This window comes from Propithecus coquereli, unplaced genomic scaffold (genome assembly GCF_000956105.1).
Source record: "Propithecus coquereli isolate 6110/MARCELLA unplaced genomic scaffold, Pcoq_1.0 Scaffold139, whole genome shotgun sequence".
Taxonomy (NCBI): domain Eukaryota; kingdom Metazoa; phylum Chordata; class Mammalia; order Primates; family Indriidae; genus Propithecus; species Propithecus coquereli.
Window position 1 is genome coordinate 416,596 of NW_012138191.1, and position 24,745 is coordinate 441,340.

The 24,745-nt window shown below is 40.7% G+C and overlaps 1 protein-coding gene across 3 annotated transcripts in view; it reads right to left on the reverse strand.

The window, feature by feature from the left end:
* Positions 1-24,745, reverse strand: part of PLCB4 (phospholipase C, beta 4) — a 133,690-nt gene that overhangs the window by 85,260 nt on the left and 23,685 nt on the right. For all 3 annotated transcript variants that reach the window (XM_012639251.1, XM_012639249.1, XM_012639250.1), the window contains exons 5-6: positions 6,146-6,225; positions 3,537-3,590 (exon numbers count right to left, since the gene is read on the reverse strand). In XM_012639251.1, the coding sequence (XP_012494705.1) occupies positions 3,537-3,590; positions 6,146-6,225 (134 nt within the window). The remainder of the gene's footprint in view (positions 1-3,536; positions 3,591-6,145; positions 6,226-24,745) is intronic.

The window sequence follows — 24,745 nt, forward strand, 5'->3', positions numbered from 1 at the left end:
CTCCGGCAGGATCTGGCACTTGTAATCAGGAGGAAAATCTTGGCATGGGAACCTCAGGGTATTCCAGCTAACTTGAGCCTCTGTTAGGTTTAGACAGGCCTGGTATGATGAAATGAAAACTGATTGCCATGGTCATGAACACTGCAGGTAGGGAGACTGAGCCTTTCTGGTGAGACAGAACCTAGTGCTGGCGGGAAGGGAAGGGTATATAGGAATTGAATTTTTTGGCTAGGGTTTGGCCTGGTGCCAAGAAATAGGAAGTAGAACAAGGATGTCTCAATGGGGAAGGAGAGGGGAAGAGAGTGAGGGCAGATAATATGGCTGCATTTCATAGGTACCTGGAGTATTTATAAAGGCACTGTGATTTATTCAACTGTTTATATATAGGCCCATGCCCAAAGAGTTCAGCTTAGTGCTTGATAACTGACAGGTGCTTAATGCGTTTTTGTTGAGTCAAAATAAACCACCACCCCTTCCACAAAAGAAATGCTACAAAAGCCAATACCCTTGAGTTGTGTCCAGTCCTATTAGAGTCCTGGTTAAATTCTGTGGTCCAGGGGACTTTGCAGGTGATTCAGATAGCAATGATCCTAGAAACTGAGGGAGTCTCGCTCTTTGCTTGCCTGCACGGGGTCTGCAGTCTACCCAATGGTCTTAACATCACCGTCTGAAATGGTCAGAGAGGACCCTTGAAGTGAAGGAAAGGGCTACTGACCCAGCAGAGTCAGACCCTCCTGCAGGCTGCCGGGCCTTCGGGACACAGGTGGATTATGCTGGAGTCGGGCTGCCGTGACCATACCTGAGGCTCACAGCCTTCTTTAACACAACCGTCTCCTCTGGGATCTCCTCCACCCAATCCCAACAACTGCTGTCTGGCTACCAATTTCCCAACAATCTAGCCATGGGTGTCCACCCCAGGTTACAAGGGGTGAGAGATGGCTAAACAAAAGAGTTATTTTCAAAGTTTTGGTCTGAGTGGGAGGATAAACTGAGTGTGGATTTGTGAGTTTGAATGAAAGGAAGACGACAAGAGATTATATTTGTATTATAGAAGAGAGAAGAGGGAGTCAAGGAGTGAGACTTTCTTCATGTGTCATTCCTGCAACTTCCTGCATATTAGATTTTGGTGTAATGCTAAAGAGCAGGGGCCATTCCCAATCTATGTGAGTGATTATGAAGCCATATCCCTTTTAACATTATGCACACTACACTAATAGTTTCCATTTTAAAAAATCCAGAATGTTAGTGCTGAAATGACATTTTAAAAGTGTTTACTCTTCATATCCATTAAAACATTCAGAACAATTTCCACCTCACCACTGGCAGCTCGTCCACCGGGAGAGTTCGCCACTTTTTATGGCTTGGTGTCAATTCTCCATCAACTGTAATAAACTGTCCCCAGATCACAGATGTCTTGTGTCAAACATCTGTTAATACTGGCAAGCCCCAAGGAGTCCATGTGACAGTGAGCTAAGAAGATGCCAAAATACCTAGGCTATTTCTACAAAAAAGGTGGTAATAATTTTGTACGTGAATGTGCTAGATAAAGATCATTGGAATCAGAAAAGACGTGTATGACAAGGGCTTGATTAGTAGGATACATACAACGGAAACCAGAACTGCTAGTTAGAAGCGCTCTGATCATAATCTGTATGTTTCTACTTTATCCATTTCCTGAACCTTGTCTCGGAAGAGCAATCAGGATAGTAAAGCGTGTAAAAACAGATCCAACTTGCATTTCTGTTCTTCACACTGCTATCTGTGCTCTCAAAAGTCTGGACTTACTCCTTCAATACTGATTTTAAACAAAAATGCAGTAGTTGCAGGATGCTGGGGTACATTGATTGTCCTGCTATTGCTCAACTAAGCAAAATGTTTTAAATAAAATAAGGATAAGTGTAAAGTATCTTTGCTAGCAACCACAGTCAAGAGTGCTAACAGGGATTTTTTTTTAAACTCCTCAAGGAGACATAAAATTGACTGCTAGTATAATAAGTTATTAAATAGAAGCAAAGAAACCTACACATAGATTTGTAAAGACCACAACAAAGGCATGAGGTCAGTGACTCGGAAAGCCCTCAATGAAAGGGTAAAGAAAAAGAAAAAATACTGCCCAAGGTCTTCTTCATGATTTTCATGCTTTATATTCTTTCATAGATATTTCAGTCACGTCCCGTGGATACTTTTGTTCATGACTGTCATAGTACATGGAATTAAGAAAAATGATAACTTCTGTGACAATTCTGTTGAATGTGCAAAAGAGTGAACACCAAGGGAGTATGGAGATACTCTCGCATGGATGCAGAATGAAAGGTTCAGAGCAGAATGAAGTGTCTGGGCAGGGAGGGAGGCAAAGCAGAGTCAGAGATGGCCAGGAGTGACCAGCGCACCACTGCTCAATACATCTACTCAAATGTGACGCACTTGGTGACCTGTTCATCTCCTCTCTGAGAGATCGGTGCTAAGATAGGATTCTGCCCAATTGTTTTGGCTTTTTTTGTTGTTACTGATCAGTTTGCTTCTTTGCTAAAGTGGCATCCAGAGAAGTCATCAACATGAACCTGCGTCTTGAGAATCCTAGAAGAACAGGTTGGTACCTGGGGAACCCATGTTGGATTCAGGTTGTGGGCTTACGTTCATGAACTTAAATTTGCTCCTGGCTCCATGTGAACAGTAGGTGCTCTGAGGCCAAGCCCAGCTTCTGGAATTTCCACGAATGCTTAACGCAAACACCAACCAAAAAGATACTGGAGACTTTGGTAAAGAATTCCCATTACTACCGTTTCAAGAGTTTCCAACTATACCCAGAGACCATTAACAAACCCTAACACCTGAAAGGTAGTGAGAAGCCGAAAAGAGGGATGCAGGGGCCCTCTGTGTAAGTATGAAAGAACACACATGGAGGATGTATCTGGTTCATATTCTCTTCGTGCTTTACTCCACCCAAGACTTACTTCCCTTTTGTTCTTTGTCACTGTTACCTGGGGCAGGGCAAGGGAGGAAGCGGCAGCTCTGAAGAGTGTGTGGTGTCAGGTACAGTACACCTAGAGAGTAAGCAGCAAGAAGCCAAAGAAGGAGCCCCACCCACCCCGAGCACCAGAGGAACAGCAAAGCCCAGAATGAGAATGCGCCAACCAGGGCCAACACGCTTCCCGCCACGGCTTGTACACGGCCAGATGAATTGCGCAATGGAAACTTCTTTAAGTTTAGCTAATAGTTGCTCAGGCTAAGTAAGTAAAAGAAACTTAAAATCCTAAAAACCCACTTATTAGAAGATTAACAAAAATAATGCTACATTTTCAGATAATCTTTAAATTATCAAAGTACCTATTTTGGGGAAAAAATGCAGCTTTACTACCATAAATTATTTTTACACACTGAATATAGCATTTCACAAAGCAATTCAAACGAGAATTCCAAAAATATCTTTAAGGCAATTAACACACAAACACTTGTAAAGAGTTCTCTCTTTGGTTTGGTATCACAAACGGATACCATTCCAGGGCATGGATAACAGAGAGGAATGATTTACTTACCTCCTAACTGGAATTTTACCATTTGTGTTAGTCATGAATGCCAATTTCATCCAGCTAGAAAACAGCAACAACATTGCTTTAATGTTTCTTAGAGGGAACAGCTTCAATTCAGTTAAGAATTTTAAAAGAAAGTTCATTCAGAGAAAGAACATTTATTCTGACAATCAGAGACAATTATGTACTATGAGATGAATTTAGGCTTGTCAAACTTAGCAAATAAAAAAATAGGACTCTCAGTTAAATTTGAATTTCAGATTAACAACAAATAATTTTTTACTATAAGTATGTTCCAAATATTGCACAGGATATATATATATATATATATATACACTAAAATATTGTTACTTATCTAAAAATTCAGATTTAACTGGGAGCCCTCTAGTTTACCTGGTGACCCTAGATGAATTAGAACACTGGGTGCTTGTACTGAGCAAAATACACTGTCAGTGCTTATTTGTGATTGGTCTTGCTTTTGATGATTGCTCTTTAATGACATATTAAGGTGGTAGGAAATGTAAGTGCACAGTGACACCAGCCAGCCTTGTGTTGAGTACCAATGGGGACTCATCACTTCCAGCTCCCCAAACTGCAAGGTACCATTGGCATGGGCACCTTCCTTAATTTCCAATGGTAAGAGTAGTTCATCAATTCAAACTGATGGTGAACAATTCCTTGCTTCCCCAGGCCTTCAGGACACGTGGAGACCTAGAACATTTATCTGTACTTCAGAGCTAAAACGGCTCTTAGCTAATGACTCACATTCTCACTGTTTTTAGTCAATAATATTCTAACAATCTGCAAAACATGATGATTTGGTACATTTTCTATCTTAAATTTCCTAGAAGCACAAGTGACTACTTATGAAGGGGATATTTTCAGGATGAAGGGAGTGAGGGAAGCAGATTGGGCAGGGAAAAGAGTTAAGCAAAGTTGTGGTTTCAGCTGCAGCGTTAGCTTGAGCTCCTGTGATATGCACCAGAACATGGCGGCAAGAAGAATATCCTTTCTTTACTCTGTTTCAGCCTGTCATTGGCTGTGGGCTGCCCCCCAGGAGGAGGGAGGATTATAATCTTCCTGGCATGGAAGTTCCCCTTCAGCAAGAGGGCAATTCTCTGGGAAGTGGGCAGGTCTGAGCCCCTGGTGAGCCCCTCACAGCAGCTGGTGGCTGGGTGAACCTCAGCTCCACAAAGGGATCTGGGCAGGACACCGTAAGATCTGGTGTCCAGGTGCAGATATTCGGGCCACTCAGGTATAAGCGAGCTTTGATCCTTTGGGATTATCAGTGCCTGAAGTCATAACATCAAAATATCCATTGGGTTTCTCTTTAAGAAAACATGCCAGGGCAACTGCAGAGGAAAGGGAGAAGCATCTGTACAACAAATAGAAATATACAAGACTAAATAACCTCCTTCCGCTAAGAGGATGCAAGGAAAATTGGAGGGATATCATGAAAACTAAGATAACTAGCATTGAATAAAGAATGACTAGGAGGCAGGCACTGGGCTAGGTGCTTTCCAATTCCATCTGCATGGTGATTTTGAGTCACGGAAGAGGACAGTCAGGCACAAAGCTAAGAATTTGCCACGGCGAAGCTGAGATTTATAGCCCAGAGCCCACACTCGTGAGCACAGCCAAAGTGACCAGGAGGTAAGAAATGAAAGTGCCTCAAGGACTGACCTCTTAATCCATTGCCAAGAGGGGACAATGAATCACACTCCTGGGGTTGGGGCTTGGTTTTGAGAGATGCGGGCTTATCCCTACAATTTCTCCATATGGTTCCCTCTGACACCTCAAAACCACCTGCCAACGGCCCTGTGAAGGCAGGTGGTCCTACACCTTCACGGATCACTGCTTTGCAAACAGGCTGATGTCTGACTTTGGCTAGGATTTCTACTTGGGTAATTTTCATGTCACCATAAAAGGTTTACTTGGGTGGGGTTATAATCTGCCATTGTAGTACCCCTCTGGATTTGAGATCTAGTAAGCTGGGGTGATTCCTTCTTGTATGGGAAAAATAAAGAAATTCAGAAAGTACTTTTGAAACCTTGGTTGAATCCTTGATTGATTGAATCCCTGATTGATCAAATTTTAAAATGACGTTGAGAAATACTTTCAGATCTCTGATTGTGTGCTACACATGGAGCCTCGTGCTTGGCGCCAAGACTTCCTTTTTGACCCTAGCCATGGATGCTTTTCCTAGTGGCTTCTCTTGGCCACACTTCCCATTTCTCAGTTTTAAGCAGTGGAGGCTCGATCTACCCCAGTGCCCAGTTATGGACCCAGGAACACAGACCTATCCAACAGAAGACTCGGTCTGGGGACACAAAACCCAGTGACCACAACCCATAGGATATTGGGTGACTGAGGTTGCAGAATCTTGTGACCATCAACCACTCCTTTCACAGAAGTTTCAGGTTGTGGGTTCATCATGCATGCCCTGCCAAGTGGGATAAAGAGTACAGGTGTGTGCTGGTCAACTCCTCCAAGGTCAGGGGCATGGAATTTTGGCAAGCAGGAGTTTGCCTGAACATATACTCAGCCTTCATCTCCTAATCTGATCATTTGCTTGAGAGCTGTTAAGAACAAAGGGTAATGCAAACAAAACTCACTGTTTCTTGAGGCATGTCATTGGACTGACGTTGTTGGCCCTGAAGTTGTGTATAATTGATCTCAAGCCTTCCACCCATTGCTGAAAGAGACAGAAAAAATATTCTTGGTGAGCAAGTCTGCTGGAGCCAAATATGGTTGTTTTCATTAGATAGACTGTAACCATTTTGTGTAATAAAAACATAAACTTTTCTTCCCTGCACAAGGCCATCAACATTTTGCATGCTCGTATTTTATTCTTTAATAAACAGCTTTCACTCTTTCCATGAAGATATGTGCCATGTATAGTGCCATTAAACACTGGGCTGCCACAAAGGAATGGTGCCCACTGATTGACTTGTTAAGCTTTCTCTTTGCAGCCTGTTTAAGTATAAGCCCCTTTTCAGGTGCTGGCTATCTTAGTTTTATTTCTAACCAACGTTACATAATTCATAATCACATATTTAGCTATTCCCATTTTAGAGGATGAATGCACAGGAGTTCATCAATTACATTATGTGAGTCTTTCAATCTAAGAATTTGCTGCATATCTCACCTTTCTGTGTTTTCCAGCAAAGCCTTAAAAAGTAAAATGTTCCATGACTGCCAGGGTACGCAGAGCAAACAGCGATGTGCTCACATAATTTCTGTATAAGGACTTGGACCTCAGTTGCAGTTCATACCATCACTCCATGGATTTACAAGGAAAAGTGAAGAAAAAGACTGTGCATGCAGTAATGGAATTTGGGTCTCTAAAAGGGCATTTGCTAGAAAAGGCTGGCCCATGAATTAAGGCCAATTCTGCCCTTGGGTCCAATAACTGACGCCAACGAGTGCCATAAAAAAATCATGCCCTTGGCAAAATGCTTGGTAGCAAATTGATACTGTGGGTTCAACAGCCCACACATACGCTGATTCCTTACCATCTTAGGTTTATAGCCTGTTTAGATTTATGGCTCAGTGCAGAGAAAGAGAAAATATCGTGGAATAAACAGTGATATAGACGTAAACTCTACCTGCATCGTCCAGTATGGTAGCCACTAGCTATATATGGTTATTTGCATTTAAATTTAATAAATATAAAATTCAGTGTTTCAATTGCACTAGTCACATCTCAAGCACTCAAAGCCAACACAGGGCTGATGGCTACCATATTGGACAGGACAGACAGAGAACATTTTCATCCTCACAGAAGTGTCTTCAGGATATCACTGAACAGTATTTAGAGATTTTAAATGGTCAAGCAATTTAATCTCTGCAAGGGCCCGAGGTGACTAAGCTCTAACCGAGTGTTTTTTTTTTAATTTGATTTGCTTTTTGTTATTTAATATTTCTTTTAATTTTAATTGTGGTGAAATAGACATACAAAATTTATCATTTTAACCATTTTTACGTGAACAGTTGAGTGGCATTAGTACATTCACACTGTTGTGCAACCATGATAAACATCCATCTCCATAACTCTATCTTCCAAACGTGAAGCTCTGTACCCATTAGACAATAACTCCCCACACCCCCTCCTCTCAGCCCTTTGTAACCACCATCCTACTTTCTGTCTCTGTGATTTTAACTACTCTAGGTACCTAATATAAGTGGAGTCATACAGGATTTGTCCTTTTGTGACTGGCTCATTTCACTTAGCATAATATCTTCAAGGTTCACACGCAGTAGTGTGTGCCAGAATTTCCTGTCTTTTAAAGGCTAAATAATATTCCACTGTATGTTTATTCATTCATCTTTGATGAACCCTTGGGTTCCTTACATTCTTTGGCTATTGTGAATAATAATGCTCTAGGAACACTGGTATACAAACAACTTGAGTTCCTGCTTTCAATTATTATGGATAAACATGAGGAAGTGGAATTACTGGATCATATGGTAATTTTATTTCTAATTTTTGGAGGAACCACCATACTGTTTTCCACGGCAGCTGTAGCATTTTACATTCCCACCAACAGTGCACAAGGGTTCCAGTTTTTCTACATCCTTGCCAACACTTGCTACTTTCTGAATTTTTTGATAGTAGCCACTATAATGCGTGTGAACATAACAGTTTTTACTGCCTCCAGTCATACCTAATGGCTTTCTGAGAGAAGACAGGAACTACAAAGGTAAATTTTCTTTTACAAAGAGCAAAGGCCATTTTCTGAGAACTGTAAATAGCATAGAAAACCTCGGCAAGCATAATGGTGAAGTCAGAATTCTGGAGAAGGAAGAAATGGAACAGTAGCATTAAAGAAATGCCTCAACTACTTTTCATCGTCAGACCTCGCTTCCTCTGTCAGGCTAAAAATATGGACCGTCACTCCTTGGGGACTATCGAATATCCTGTTACTGGCCTAACAAACCACAGGCCCACACAGAGTTTCCCAAGAACAGACAGAAAAAGCACAAATAGATTGGTTGGCATTAACTGGGAAGCATTTTCTCAACCTGGAGGCTTGTAACATGTTCCAGAACACAAAACAAAGTTCATAGTTTTCAAGGGCAAAAAAGGAGACAATTTCTCAGACTATGCACTGGCTTTGTCTAATCATTCTAATTTAGTCATTTCTGGAAATAAGTTACAGAGATGGTGAGCTTTGAAGAAGCTTAAACAACTTTCATCCATCTTTTGAAAATACAACACTGGTGAAGATTTTTGTTTATTTGTGATGAAAATGTCACTGACAGTGACCTTTGAGGTTACCACTCCAGGGACAGGGCCCATGCTCTAGCTAGTGGGAAATGCCACCAGAACACTCAGAAGCCCTAAAGGGGAGGGGGCTGCTTCTGTCTCCTGCAGCGATGAAAGTGAGGTCAAGGGCCTTGCCCAAGGTCAAGAAGCAGCTGGCACAAGGCAGAGAGGCAGTAAGAGCTCTGTGATTAGCCACTCACATCGGGGATACTGTCACCCAGTGGCTTCCCTCTTCCATGATGTGGAAATGGTCCCTTCAGAACCTTTCTTCTAGCTGTTCAGGTAAATTACACCAAGCATAATGATGCCAAAGGACTGTAGAAAAAAAAATGCTTCTTTGTCTTGTTTTGGTGTTGTTTTTTAACATAAAATAGATGAAAATGCCAGTAGGTGTCAGTAGAGCCTCAGTGTTTCCTTGAAAAGTTATGCCCGCAGTGTACTAGATGCCCATCAACTTCTTTGACCATTTCCAGATTAATAGAAACAATAAACTATGACTTAGATATTCCTTTGAATTGCTGAAAATAAGCTTGTATGGTAGTCATCTACATAATGCCCCAGGAGGCATCTTCAAGCCTTTTGAGCACATACATTGGTCTGATGGCAACACGCTTGTGAGACGATTCCTATCACGCTGGCCGCCTTCCCTCTGGTCCCATCGGGAGTGGACAAGTGCAGCCTGTGTGCCAGGGAACCAGACCACAGGAATGAGTAGGTTCTGATGTCCAGATTGGCATGGTTTCCCCACATCCCCAGCATGTTGTTACTGTTCTCCCATTCTTTAATCTTTTAATATTTTCCAACTTCCCCTAAATTAACTTAAAGCTTAGAAGGGTCGGGAAAAGATCCTTCAATAAACTCTTGAGGGCTTGTGGTAAATCATTTGGGGGCAGGGAGAGGAACAGGAGCTGCCTCTAATTCTCTCCTGGGAACTTTTGCCTTCTCCTCTGGGACTCCTTAAACTTATTTTCACCATGCAGGCACTGTCCAGCTTCCAGGCAAATGTTTGGACCTCACTCTTATCTGTCACATTTGCCCCTAGAACACTAGAACTGTCATAGACAAAAATAATCCCTTTTTCATGCAAAAATGTACAGAGACAAAGCTATAACAAAACTAAACAAAAAAAATACATGAACTTACACTGAGTATATGTCTCACTTTTCTCCTTTAAGAACACTGGTTAGTTTTGTTTTGTTTTCTTCCTGGTTATGAAAGCAATATTTAAATGCCCTTTGTAGGAAAATGTAAAGTAAAGACATACGCAACAAAAAGTAAACATCACTCCAGATCTCATGACTCTTATACAGCCACCAACAACATTTTGCTAGTGGTTCTTTTAACCTTTTTCTATACACGAAGAGGTTGTCATCCTAAGATAATGAGTACTGTTATTATATAGTCAGTACCACTTCAGGCAGAACTCTTGTTCCTTCATCTCAATTCTCATCTCTAGATCTTGTTCCAGAAGAATTCTTTTTAATCCTAAGGGAGCTGATGTTTCCTACAGTGACTTCAGATGGGATGTCCAATCTCGCAGTGATGGCCCTGGAAAGAGTCCCGCTATTCCTGATTGGCTCTTTGTTTTTGTCATAACCCATCTTACTTGGGCTGAACAAATCTGTGTTCACCAGAATGGAAATTCTGACCTGCACATTTCTAGAGAATTGAAGTTCACATTTCTTGCATGTGGAAGCAAGAGGAGGCAAGATGCTACAGGCAGTGGCTTTCATCTTCCCTGTGTCTGAGTGGTGAGAATAATCAATGAATGGGGCCATCTGAAATATTTAAAATATGGGAATTTCTTGGTACCTGCAACTCATAAATCTTGACCTATGCATGTTGTTTTTGTTTATTTGTTGGTTTTTTTTAAGTAAATGGGGATAAGAAAAAGGGCATATTGCAATTGGCTATTCTCAAGGTGCCTAATGGCTCTGTCAATTCATTTTCATTTGCTCAAATAACAGAAATCAGAAACTCACATAATTTGAAATACAGCTTTTAACTCCTTTACACTGCTAGTTCTGGTGAGACGAAAGGGCATTCAAGAAGAGCAATAAGACCCATTTCCATGTACTTGGAGCAAACTATGAAGCTTTTTGAGTAAAGATTTCCACTGGGTCTAATCTTGCCTAAGACAAGATTCCTTAGAAGGTGCTCAGAATGTAAAATTGCAACATTTCACAAATCTCCAGAAAAATACTCCAGTAACTACACCTTCATCTTACACTAGAAATTCAGTTTTACAAAGGCATTTGAGCTTTAGACTGACTCAAAATATAGTCAGTGGCTCAGATTCTAAAATAAATAGAGATTATAGAGAAATCACCAACATGTTTTCTCTTATGGGTCTATAAAAGCATGGCAAATAAAATCATTTCATTTCAATTAGGAGAAGGTATTAGTTGGCATTAAATTGTCAGTATTTAACTTTGAGGGCAAGCTAAGGGAGATTTCCAGCTGGTCCATTGTTAAAACTATGCAGATAGCACTTAGAGCTCAGATTAGTAGTTCCCAGCACCTGTTATCCTTAGAGTCACTTGGGGATATTTATAAGACATTTCAGAAGCCTGGGTCCCACCCCTAGAGATTCTGATTAACAAATGGAGTGTGCTTGGGCCATCAATCTGCTTTTTAAACACTGCAGATAATTCTAATGTAACCTATCATTGAGGACCATTGAACTAGATGATGTGAGCTAAATTTGGTTTAGGCAAGCGTTTCTCAAATTTAATGTGCATTAGGGTCACCTGGAAAGTCTGTTAAAGTACAGAGCTGGATTCAGCAGGTCTGAGCATCTGCACTGAGATTCTGTATTTCTAGCTAGCTTCCAAGAGATGTCATGTAGGCATCTGGGCTTGCTCGATTCTTGTGCTCTGGTCTCACAAGGGAGGCAGGGCTTGCACACTATTTCTAGACAAATCGTACATCCTGAATATCACTAAGAAGTCCACCACGGAAAATGCATTTTTAGTCTTCGTTATGCCAGCAATTCTCAAGTGTGGTTCCTTGACTGGCAGCTTGAACATCACATAAGAGCTTATCAGAAATGTTAGTTCTCAGGCTGGATCCCAAACCTGCAAAATCAGCACCTCTGGGAGTGGGGCCTGGTAATCTGCATTTTAACAAGCCCTCCAGGAGATTTTAATGCAGTAATCACTGCAGTATGCTAGTATCAGAGCATCTGGGCTAATGAGAGAAAAAGATATGGAAGAGGATGTGTAGGTGGCCACCAGGAGAATAGGCCTGTACTGTTTTTAATCTACTTTATTGAGGTATAATTTATATATAATGATTGACCTTCAGGCTTCTGATTCAAATTTTTCAAAGATTAATTAATCACCCTTAGGGTGAGTACTACCAATTGGGGCACTTAAAATTTTAAACCCACTTTCCCCAGTTTGGGATTCAAATTCACACACACAGACATACCCACCCACACAAACCCACCATATATGTGAAAATATTTTAAAGAACGTTACAGGCATTATAAAAGCAATGCAGGCAGCCATGGGTGGTTGGCTAGGAGGATGGTTCACAGCCACAGGTAATCCAGGAGCTGCTGATTTGCAGGATCCCATCGGGCAGCAGGGAGATGGCCCAGAGGAAGCCTGTTAGAAGCAACAGCTCCTCCTGCTTAAGATGGTTCTGGTCTGGAAGGCCTGGGCTTCTTGGGAGAACACTTACTAGATAATTCGGTACAGAAACCAAACAGAAGTCCACTTCCAAGAACTGGGGTACACGATCAGAACATGACTTGGGCCACCAAAGGTCTGGTCATCAAACCTGAGGACAAGGCTGAAGCCAGCACGGCAGCAGGAAGGCCAGCATCCTGAAAACCTTGTGTCTCCATGGCTCTGGGCCTCAGAATTATAAAACCCCAGGGGTGGAGGTTAAGAGTGGAGAGGCTGGTGACATAGACATGATTTGATAAATGATATTAACATTTTATCCCTTGAATATACTCATCTAGGACACTAAATCCATCCTAAAATTAAATAGGAGCAGAATTACTATTTGTTTGTATATCAGAGACCAACTTCTAAATTGTGTCAAGAAGAAAAAACAATTTCTTTCATGTCGACTGCTTTCTCCTGGCTCAACCAAGGAGAGGCAAGTGCAGGTACTAAGTGTATGTCTCACAAGATATCAGTGTCAGTGTTTGAAACTCCCACGTACCCGTGGTCAAGAGGGCAAACAGGCAGACAATGACAGTGATAACAGTGAGAACAAATCAGGCAGAGAAACCATAAACTGTTGCCTCAAGAAATAAAAGTGCAAGATAACAGTGAAGGATTTCATGCATATAAAGAAGCTAAGCCATCATCCTAGACAAGTCCAGTTGATAAACCCAGGATAGAAGGTTAAATTAGTAAAACAATGATAATAGTTGATAACAACCTATTTCTGAAGCAGGTAGTCAAAAAGCAATGAGAATTTTGCTAAAAAATGAGGAAAGAGACAACCCAATAGTAATCTCAAAAGCCCTTGGGAAGTCAATAATAATTCTCATAAAGTTTTCAAATCCAAAAGAAAAGAATTGAGGGGGGAAGAAAGAGGGAGCTATTCTTGACACAGTCTGAATGTCTTTGAGATAACATAAATTTTGCATCTGCTATTCTCCGTCCACAGAGTGAAGTTGATGAAAGTTAAAGAAGGAATGTATTAAGTGCCATCTGATTCTCAGATTGCCTTCCGAGCATGGTGAGTGAGTATTTGGGCAGGAAATAAGCTGCTATCTATGAGTATGGGTGGCTGTGTTTGAAAGATAGAATTAGAGGGGCCTGGATAATATTTATACATTCTTAGTCAAAATTAGTTTAGTGATTCACGGATAGTCAAAACAGTCTGTCAGCCCGGCTGGTTATCTTGACAACACTGGGTATTAGGTCAAAAAGGACCTCTAGACGTCTAAATATTCACATGAAAGGAGAGGACACCTGTGCTGTTCTGGGTCATCACTCAGAGGCTGAAGTGTCAAATGTCCATACCAAATGGCTTGTTTGTTAGCATTCCTGAGAGATCGTTTTTGCATTGCCTAAGGCTGATTCTATAGATACCCTCTAACAATGTCCTGTTGAATCTATATAGACCCTTGTCCCAAGTAACTGCATCTACTGTCACACATCTCCTACAATAACTACACTGAGGAGGAAAACGTATATATACCTACGTACAGTCAGTGCACACGAATGCCCATGTTCACTTGTGCTTACCGATGTGAGACAAGCAACATGCATGTAATGTTCTTCAGTGCCTCGAAGCTCACAGAACAGCCACATTCCTACAAAACCCAGCAATCACTCAAAAATAAAATGAAATATTTGTTTTACTTTATGTAACATATATTTGGCATCCATATGGAGAGCTCTAAAATAATTGGGGAATTTTAAAAATCTGGGAAAACCAAGACCATGATCTCACGCCAGAAGTCACCAGTTTTCTGACAGCATATTTTTTGTCTCCACTCTGTCAAATTTGCAAAATCCTGGTGGTACGGGATGACTAAACAGCTGGTGAATTAAAAGGCATTCATAAAGCTGTTTCTTTGGTTAATGGCCTATATTTACAATTCCCAAAGTCACATGCTTCCTGACATGTACCAGTTGACGGTGTCGGCAAATTAAGACATGCCAAAGTAAATAGTATTTCAACGTGCACATTACCTGCTCGGTCTCTGAGATAAATATTATCAATCAGGGAGCCTCTAGCTAACTCTTGTCTGGGCAGCACTAACCTATTTAGTTAAGGCAAATCAAATCCATAGGTAATCCCATAAACTAAATAGGACTTTCAATATAAGAGCTACTAAAAGGAATCTAAATGAGCTTGCGTTTCACTATCTAACTCTCTAGGAAAAGGACTGCCCCACATACACCAAAAAAGGGGAGGGAGGAGGAGGAGTGACAGCAGAAAAACAGGGAAAATAAATATTTATGGTAAATATGAATAAATGAAAGCCTAGATTACATCATTGTTTTGATACTTCTGGAAAAATATTGGGCTGAATAATACCTCAATGACACCATTTGCAGACTTTTTCTAGTACAACAGGAGTTCTGAAAGATTTTAATTGGTGTCCCTTCAATAGGGAAAAAAAAATAGGTTTGGGAGATAGCTGCATAGCCCCCCCTGCTTGCTGAGATTCACATAAAAGTAATACTTCTGAGAGTGCTACAATAAAGAAACTTGTCTAAAGGCTTTCTCATACTAATTTGACCAGGGAACCTTCTTCATATGTGGATTTTTTTGGAGGAATCTGGTTTTCAGACCCTGAATTTGGGAAGTACTGCTCTATGACTACATCTCCCACTTGTAATGACATTAAAACATTTACCTAAGAAGTACATTCAAATCATAATGTTACAGGTGGAAGAGGATGTTCCTGCCCCGGTCTTTATACAGGTGAGAAAAATGAGCCAAATTGTGAGTTATAGCATAGGGTGGTGGTAGAATTCAGGATCTAGAGCGAAGTCACTACCTGGGTTGAAAACATCACTACTGGCTGTGTGACCTTGGGCAAGTTACTCAACCTCTCTGGGCCTATTTCGTCCTCTGTAAAATGAGGATAATCATAATACCTATCCCATAGAGTTCTTATGAGAATTAAATCAAGCACTTTGAACAGTGTCTGGTACAAAATGTAAACTAAAACATCTTGCCTCTGTTACTATTATTATTTATTATTAGGGACCAGCAAACTTTTTCTGCAAAGAGCCAGATAATAAATAGTTTAGGCTTTAGGGGCCACATATGGTTCTCTGTTATATAGTTTTAGTATTTTTTTTTTTTTTTTTAAGCAACGCTTCAAATATGTAAAAGCCATTCTTAGTTCACTGGCCATGCAAAATCAGACTGAGGGCTGTGTTCAGCCTATGGGCTGCACTTGGCAACCCCTGATTATGATTATTAAATTTCTTGTTTTTGTTCCAGATCATTCAGCTTGGAGGCAACAGAATCCCATCTAAGGCAAGGTGTCCTACCCACCTCCTCATGCAACCCATTTTTTAATTATACCACACAGATGATAAAATATACAAATACATACAGGCCCGTGTTATGCATACATTATGTTCCCAGAGGCAATTTTTGCTAGCAGTAAAAACTGGAGTTATGTGGAAAATGGAAAAGCAATTTAAAGCTAGTGACATTTTTCTCTCCCAGGGGCCAAAAGGTGAGATCCAAACTTCATATCATGCTTATGGTGCAATTAGAGTAATTCGTTTTGCATTCCCTTGGTGGAGTCATTTGATAGCACTTGCAACTGGGACAAAATGAGCTGCTCTGGGCTGGGCCTAGAGTCTCTTCTTACGAGACCTGTCAAGTTCATGAAATGCAGCGGCGAAAGAGGCCCCAGCAATGAAAACCATGTGCCCCATGAAGAGTAGAGCATTGCAAACAGAAATACCCAGGAGGCCAGAAGGTTTCTAAAGCAGCAAGAGTTGAGAGCACCAGGAAAAGCCACCTCACAGATCATAGGGATTTATACAATTACATTGAAACCCAAGTTTCAATGACCAGGAAAATGCATCTAATAAAAAAATTTAAATGATAAAATGCAGTATATTAAACTCTACGAACAGCATGAGTCCAATTGCATATAAAAGGAAAATTGTGTGTATATTAAAAAGACACATTAGGATGGCTTCCAAGGCTTTGGGTAAAGAAGATGGGGAAAAACTGCTTAGTGGGCACAGGGTTTCCTTTTGGGGGGATGAAAATGTTTTGGAACTAGATAGAGGTGGTAGTTGTCCAACATTGTGAATGTACTAAGCGGCACTGAATTGTTCCCTTTAAAAGGGTTAATTTTATGTTATGTAAATTTCGCTTGCATTTTTAATAAAAGCCACAGAAGGAGGACTGTACTCCAGGAGATTTTTATTTTCTTTTTACTCTCTTGCACTTTCTATGTAGACTGTAGTGCAAGTATTGATACATGCTCTAACATGAGCAATACTCCTTTTACTTTCAGGAAACACCGGTCAACAGTATAAAAATGGACTTTTCATGCAAATGTTTGAAATGACTTTGCCAACATGGCCAGTGTAGTTGCAGACGACTGGGTGATAAGCTCATGCTCAAGGCTTCCTTCCCTCTCAATCACTCCTCCAAGGAAACCACCTCACTGATGCAGGTGACAAAACTCCCTGAAAACAACAGCAAAACTTCCTCTAGTACCAGTTCTGTGTTCCTGAACATGTATTTTTGACAAGGAGCTTGTAAGTAAGTCTAGCACTAAGAAAAATGACAGTTAAAAATCTACATTTGACTTTGAAAGTAGGGAGGTTCAAAAGAAAACAAAGATAGACATATTCAGAATGTCAACAGGCTAGAGATGTGCACCTAGGCACAGCTGGCCCCTCAGACAAACCCTTGAGGGTCCCAAGCAGTGTATGACCTCCTTCCTGTTGTATGGACCATGGCAGGTCCTGCGACACATTCCTTGGAGAACATATTTTAAACAAATTCATTGTCCCTTTTTCTTTCCAACCCAAAGTAATCAGGCCCTCAATTTCTGATTAACTGTATCATCATACTCCCAGTTAATCAGACTCAAAATCTGGTTTCTGCCTTAGCTTCTTCTCTAACTTCATCCAGGAACAAATCCTCTGGGTTGCACATTCAAATGTTGCTCAGGTCTTTCCTCCCTGTGTAACCACCTGAAGCCAAGAACAACTGATTCTCTTGTAGTTTGTCTCAGGATCTCTCAAACTTTTAATGTGCACAGGAAGCACCTGGGGATGTTGTTCAAATGCAGGTTCTGGTTCAGCCTAAGCTCCTGCATTTCTAACAAGCGCCCAGGTGACAGGACCCTGCTGGTCCATGACCATACTTTGAGTAGCAGGGCTCTCACCCACATGTTAACCTCATAATAATCACCATCTATTAATCTTCTTAGAATTTAAATCTCGTGCGGTACCCCCTCTTCCAACACAAGTCATGACCTTCTAATACCTTCCTGGACTCTTCAGGATAGATTCCATAAGCATCTTAGCTTGGCACTCAAAGGAGGCCATCGTCTTAGCCAAACTTTCCAATTTTCCAATAAAAAATGAAAAAATGTTCACTCCAGTCTTAGTGGACCCAACATTGTGGGTTCAACATTCCTCTGTTTCTGTATCTTAGTTCATGTCCTAACTCCCATCTGTACAGCCTTGTCTCTTCTAGTGGACTGTCCACTATGGACATCACCATAATATGACCAGCAGGCCCTCCTCCTTCTAGGTGCAATGCCCCACTTCTTTTATGGAACTGGTTCTCTCCAACCACAGAGCCTCCTATCCTAGTAGACCTTAGGGATAGGGATACGGTCCAGGTCAAACTAATCTAGGGACTTCCATGCGTATACAAGTGTCTGTCAAAACACCCAACCTGGCCCTTACTTGGCTCCTGGTATCCTTCCTTTTGCAAAGAGAGTCCTGAAGTCTTATAAGGAAAAGTGACTTCAAGGGATGCATGGTACAACTCCCTTCTTTTACAAATGAGGAAAAGAAGACTAATATAGTTGAAATGATTTGCCCCAGTTTAGGATTCATAAAAAAAATAATTCTTGGATAAATAGCTGAAGAAATAAAGGAAAAAATGGGCATCTTCATTTAAAACGTCAGTAAAGTGAACACATTAAGTAAACATTAGCATTCATTTTAGTGCAAGTGCACTCATGCTACACGCTGCCTGATGTCTACAGCTAAGGTTCCAAACGATCTACAGACACGTTTGTCACAGTGTTTAAAAAAAATGTATTATTTGTCAACATTTTAACATCAGATTTCATGTAAAAAAGCCTGATGTTCAGAATTTCATGGAAAAAAAAATTAACAACAATCCACCAAGCTCAGGCCCACATTTTGGTAGCTGGAAAATGAGCTGGAAGTTAAGAGGACGCTGCTGCCCCCAATGGTGTATGTGCAACTGCAGCTTGCTAAAGTCCACACCACCCCTATTTGTCTTTGCCTGGCACTTTTGCATTATTCACATCATCTCCCTGGCTCCTGCAGGTATCTGAGTTCCCAACGTCTGATCTAAAGGAACAGTGGTTTTTGGTGATGTATGAATGAAGAAATTGATTCAGAGTTCAGAAAGCCAGCAAGGATGAGACACTGAAGTGGTGGATTCTAGGACAGTCTTGCAGGAGCAAATGAGAACCGAGAAGGCAAGGAAGCAGCAGCCAGAATGGGGAAAAGGTGGCAGGGGAGGCCCAAGGACACTAATTTCACCCACTCTAAAGACTCACTGAGGAACATGGCCGTCCTAAGGCAGGGAGTGTGATGGTCTCTACATTCAACCCAGCAATAAAAACAACAATAAACCCCATTATCTCTATTGGGCAAGAAGAAAACTTTTAGGTGCAATGGGGCATTTTAAACTGAAGCACATGCACCCACTTATTTGCTCGGATTCACAGCTCTGCCTTCAAGCAAGCTTCTTAATGCCCCTCATTCATTTGCTTCCCATGAACTCAGAAGAGTTTAAAGAAAAAAAATAAGAAAATGCCAATTTTCAGTGTTGGAAACATGAAAAAAAAATTAATTATCACACAGACATCTATCCATCCCACACTTGAGCCTCAAAGACCTGTGAGGCAATGTAGCCAAGAAACTTTAATCAATTAGTATACTGGGGTTTGGATGATGGACAGGAGATCCACATTTACACTTCAGCTGCTTTAGGACTCAGCAGGCGTCAGCTCAGGTGAGCCTGGGCAGCAGACCAGTGAATGCAAGTTCTTCAAGGCCTCTGCAAGAGAAGCAGGATATACACGCTAGTAACAGAGCTTTACCGCACGGCAGTGGTTCTCGAACTTCAGTGTGCGTCAGAATCATCCAGAGGGCTGAGTCAAACCGGGGTTTCTGATTCAGTAGGGGCTGGGGCAGGGCCTGGGAATCTGCATCTCTAATAAGCTCTCAGGTATTGCTGGGGCCGCTGCTGGTTTGGGGGCTACACTTTGAGAGCCACTGTCACATAATACAATTAAAACTACATTTCAAGAAATGTAACAGCATTTCTCAGGAGCCCTCAAGGTGAAGCTGAAGTGTCTGAACTGATCCCTTGGGGTAGCCCTGTGCTTGAATTATCACTAGAGGACCTGGCTGCAGGGCTGGGAATCTCTGCAGGATGTTAGCAAAGCCAGTAGGTGGGACTGACTACACAGAGAACTTGACTTTTTTTTTTTTTTTTTTTTTTAAGCAAAACAAAGAATCAATCCCTTCTCCAGGAGCCACTGTAATAAGCCCGCCACTCATCAGAATTCAAGTTCAACAAAGCAATTTTGACATTCAACCCAATTTGTTGAAATAATATCTTATTATCTATCATAAATCACCCAACTTTATCTTTTTGCCTACGAAAAGAACATATAATTTTTTGTAATTGACTTTCTATAGTAGCTATTCATACGCTTATTTGATGACTTGGTTACAAGGCGTAATTCATGGAGTTCACCAAATATTTACAACCTATATAAAGTATAATGAGCAGTCTGGAAATCGTCTCAACTCAATCCCAATCTTTGCATTTTGAACCTCATAATAACAGCTTATTTTTTGTAATCAAAGGAAAATTCAACTTGGTATAAAATAACAGATTTATTTGTGGAGATTTTAAATGAGGGTTGCAGTTTCAGTCTTATGTATGGTGACGCTGTGATTTCAGTTTGCTGTGCGGCAGCAGCTGTAACTTAATGAAAGACATCTGAACTCCCTTCAACTCTCGAGATACTAAAATCTTTCTGAGCTAGTTGTACTCTGGGAGAGGAAAAAAAATACATGAGAGGAACCACAGTTGCTTTTCTAACAAAATTTTCAAACAAATTTGTTATAATGCTCAGTATTAAGTTATTGGTATCGTTTATGGTAAAACAGTGGGCAAAAAGAGGAGAATGATTTCAGAGGGGAAAAAAAAGCTTTATTACAGTTTAGGAAAAAAAATGAGAAAATACGTTCTTCCTATGGCTGCATTTATTCTTAAGTGTTTTAAGCTACATGTCATAGAAGACTCACCTATTACCCAAAAGCACACTGGATTTGGGGTAAAAATGGCAGCAATTTGTCAGCAGTTCTTTTTAACAGAGGGTTTTTCAGGAGAGGAAATGAAAGCTATGTTTCGAACTGGAACAACAGGAAGGATTTAGGTGAGCAGGATATCATGATCCCAGCTGGAAAGAGGCCAAGATGCCGGGGTTGAAACCTCCACTCCTTGTCACGGATTCTTAGCCGCAGCAGCCCTGCTACATCCTGAAAAGTGACACTAAAAATAACACCACGGGATCCCAGATTTCTTTGTTCCCTTTAGACGATCACTGAATCACATTTTCCCAGTCTTTTCCTAGCTATTCTTCCAACTAAGAGGTACGACACTGAAGTATGCAGCATGAAGGGTTACACATATTTATCACTTGGGATGGAATGTGATTTAGTAACATAGTACTTCAATAAAACAGGTATTAATTGAGCACTTACTAAATGTTGGGCACTAACTGTGCTAGATGTTGGGGGATACAGCAGGGAACAGAACACTGCCCCTGTGGATGAAAGAAAAGAATACACGAATAAATATATACTAATAGTATGTAAATAGTGGTAAGTGCTAAGAAGAAAAATAAAGCAGGATAAGGAGTGGGGACATGCTGAAGGGGCGAGAGAAGGGGTAGATCATGCTAAGGCGATATTCCAACACAGAGGTGAGGAATGTGAGGGAGAAAGCTCTGTGTGTAACTGGGGAAAGACTGTGCTCCAGGCAGTGGGAACAGCAAATGCAGAATCCCTGAGGCTGGAAGGAAACACAAAGGAAGGAAGAAAGAGGGAGATGAAGACAGAAAGGGGAAGGAAGGTGAGGCTGGTGTCTTGCAGGACCTTGGAGGCTCTTGAGCAGTGGAGTGATGTGATCTGAACTACAAAGACATCCCTCTGGCTGCTAGTTTGAGACCAGATCAAATGGGGCAAGGCCAAGGCAAAGGCACCAGTTAGAAGTCTCCTGGAGCAGAAGAGGGGAGAAATGATATTGGCCTGGACCACCGTGCAGTGATGGTGGTGGTAAGGGGCAGCTAGATTCTGCATATATTTTGAAGGTATCTGTGAATACTATTTGTGAATGGACTGAAGTAGGATGGGAGAGGAAGGTGTTCAGGGTCTCAGCACCTGAGAGGGCAGAGCTGTTGAGATGAGGAAGACTGTGGGAGGAGCAGGAGAGAAGAGTGAAAGCTTTAGTTTGAGACTTAAGTTTAAATGCTCCATTAAAAAGTGGGCAACAGACATGAACAGAAGTTTCTCAAAAGAAAATAGACAAATGGCCAAGAAACATACGAAGAAATGCTCAACATCATTAATCATCAGGGAAATGCAAATTAAAACTGCAATGAGATATCACCTTACCCGTGTCAGAATGGCTATTACAAAAAAGTCAAAAAATGAAACAGATATAGGCGTGGATGCAGAGAGAAAGGAACGCTTATGCACTGTTGGTGGGGCTGCAAATTAGTACAATCTCTATGAAGAACAGTGTGGAAATTCCTCAAAGAACTAAATGTAGACCTACCATTCAACCCAGCAATCCCACTACTGGGTATCTACCCAAAGGAAAATAAGTCATTTTATCAAAGAGACACCTGCACGGGAATGTTTATTTCAGCACAATTCACAATCTCAACAATGTAGAATCAACCTAAGCGGCCATCAATTCATGAGTAGATAAAGAAAATGTGGTATATATATATACGAAGAAGTACTACTTAGCCATAAAAAGAAATGAAATAATGTTGTTTGCAGCAACTTGTATGGAATTGGAGACCATTATCCTAAGTGAAGTACCTGAGCAATGAAAAAACAAACACCATGTGTACTCTGTGGTAACTGGGAGCTAATCAATGGGCACATATGGGCACAAAGAGATGTAAAGGTCATAGGTCATAAGAAATCAAGAAGTGGGGAGGGGGGAGAACGAGAGGGGTTAAAAACCTCCATATTGGGTACAATGAACACTATTCAGGTTGATGGGCACACTAAAAGCCCCAATCAAGCATTATAAAAAGTATACATATAACAAGAACATTTGTACCTCTTTAATATTTTGAAATTAAAAAATACCATGTAGTAGAGGAGAAAGGTATATAGAATTGAGATCAAATCTTCTAAATAGGTAGAGTGGCAAGGCAAGCTTATTTGCTCTTTAAGCAGAGAGGGCAGCTGAAGAAAATAAAGCTGAGCTGCAAGGATGTCTCTTATCATGCTGTCATCTTCTATGGAAAAAAGCACAATCATATTTTCAGGGTCACATGCACTAGAAAATATCTTGTGTTTATTTGAAACCTCAACTCTGAGAAGCTCAAAGTTTTCATATAAAATTTTATTGACTTTTAAAATATCTGCTTGAAAGAGAAGAAAAAGATATCAAAGACTGTCTTTGAGAAGTAGAAGAATAAAGAAGGTAGAGAGGCTTGCTCAAAGTCAGGGAAGGGTCTTCCAGGTGAAACCTGGTCTTCTGAGTAAAGGACAGTAAGTTGAAAGTTGGCCCCTTTGCCTGGATTAAATGTTCAATTAAGTGAATTCTTCAGAGTAATCAGATGGTAAGTTTAATAAGAGCCCAGGATCAAGAATAGAATCAAGAATCTCATAAGATAAATAAATATTCACAAGCAGGTTTTATCCTGGAAACTATATTAATTTATACTTCAATGGTCAGACCCAGACTGGTCAGATGTTCCTAAGACAAGCAAAAACACTGACCACCCCAGGAATGCTGAACTCTCAGGGTAGGAAACTACTTTGCAATATTTTGTGCACTTTTGCTTTCACCTTGCATTCCCACAATGAGTTACTGATGTTTGTTTCCAAACCTGTGTATGTAGTTGTAATAAAAATTACATAAACTAGTGAAACAGTCTTGTGATAAGAAAGAGCATTGTTTTTTCTCTAGCTGAATATTTGTGGAAGTTTTCTTTAAAGGCAAATTTCTAAAACAATTTTTTCTCAAATGCTGTGTGGACACGAAAATAAAGAATAAGGGAAAGAGAAATCACATAACCATAGGATTTTGCATTCAGTTGCACTCTGCTCCACGACCACGAGTGTGCTTAAAGTTTCAGCTCCACTTTAAAGAAACCAAACTGGATATCTGAGACAGTCCATCGGTGGGTGAAACATAGGCAAAAAATACATAAACCACAATCGACAGACCCATAACTTAATGAAAAGGCTTCAGTCCTAACATTAAAAGACTGGCCAGCAATTGAGTAACATTTATTATATGTTTCAAGTTAAAGTGTTTAAGGTATATATGTATTAATTTTAAAAGTGATTATTTGCTCTGACGTTTGTGATAACCTGACCAGGAACACAGCTTCTCACCACCCGGGCTAAGAGGACTGTTAATATATTCCATTGTTGGGTGATTATATGCTCCTGAGCTGTACTCACCTTTGAGTGGTACCACTGACTGAGTCACAAACACCATTTCGGGTACGCTGGGAGATCTCTACATTTCTCATTGACCCCATTTAATTTATGAATTCTGCCATTATTTTGACCTAAGATAATTACACCTATGTGTATTTCATATAAATCCTCTCACTTTGATGGCTTGTGTGTCTTTAGGGATAGTAACATACAGAGGAATAGGAATAAGATGGTGGTGATGGGGAAAATGTCGTCAGTGCTGGAAGTGGTAAATATTATGATCTGGATTAATATAGTTATTTCAAGTTTGAAATCAGGAAGTGGGCAAGATTATCCACATACATGTATATCTGGTAAAGTCATGGATTCAATATCTTCCCCAAGAGTTGATCAACCAAAAGGACATGCTCTAATAATTATGGATTGTCTAGTAGGGACAGTGAGATTTATATTTATATATTACAACACAGAGGTGAGGAATGTGAGGGAGAAAGCTCTGTGTGTAACTGGGGAAAGACTGTGCTCCAGGCAGTGGGAACAGCAAATGCAGAATCCCT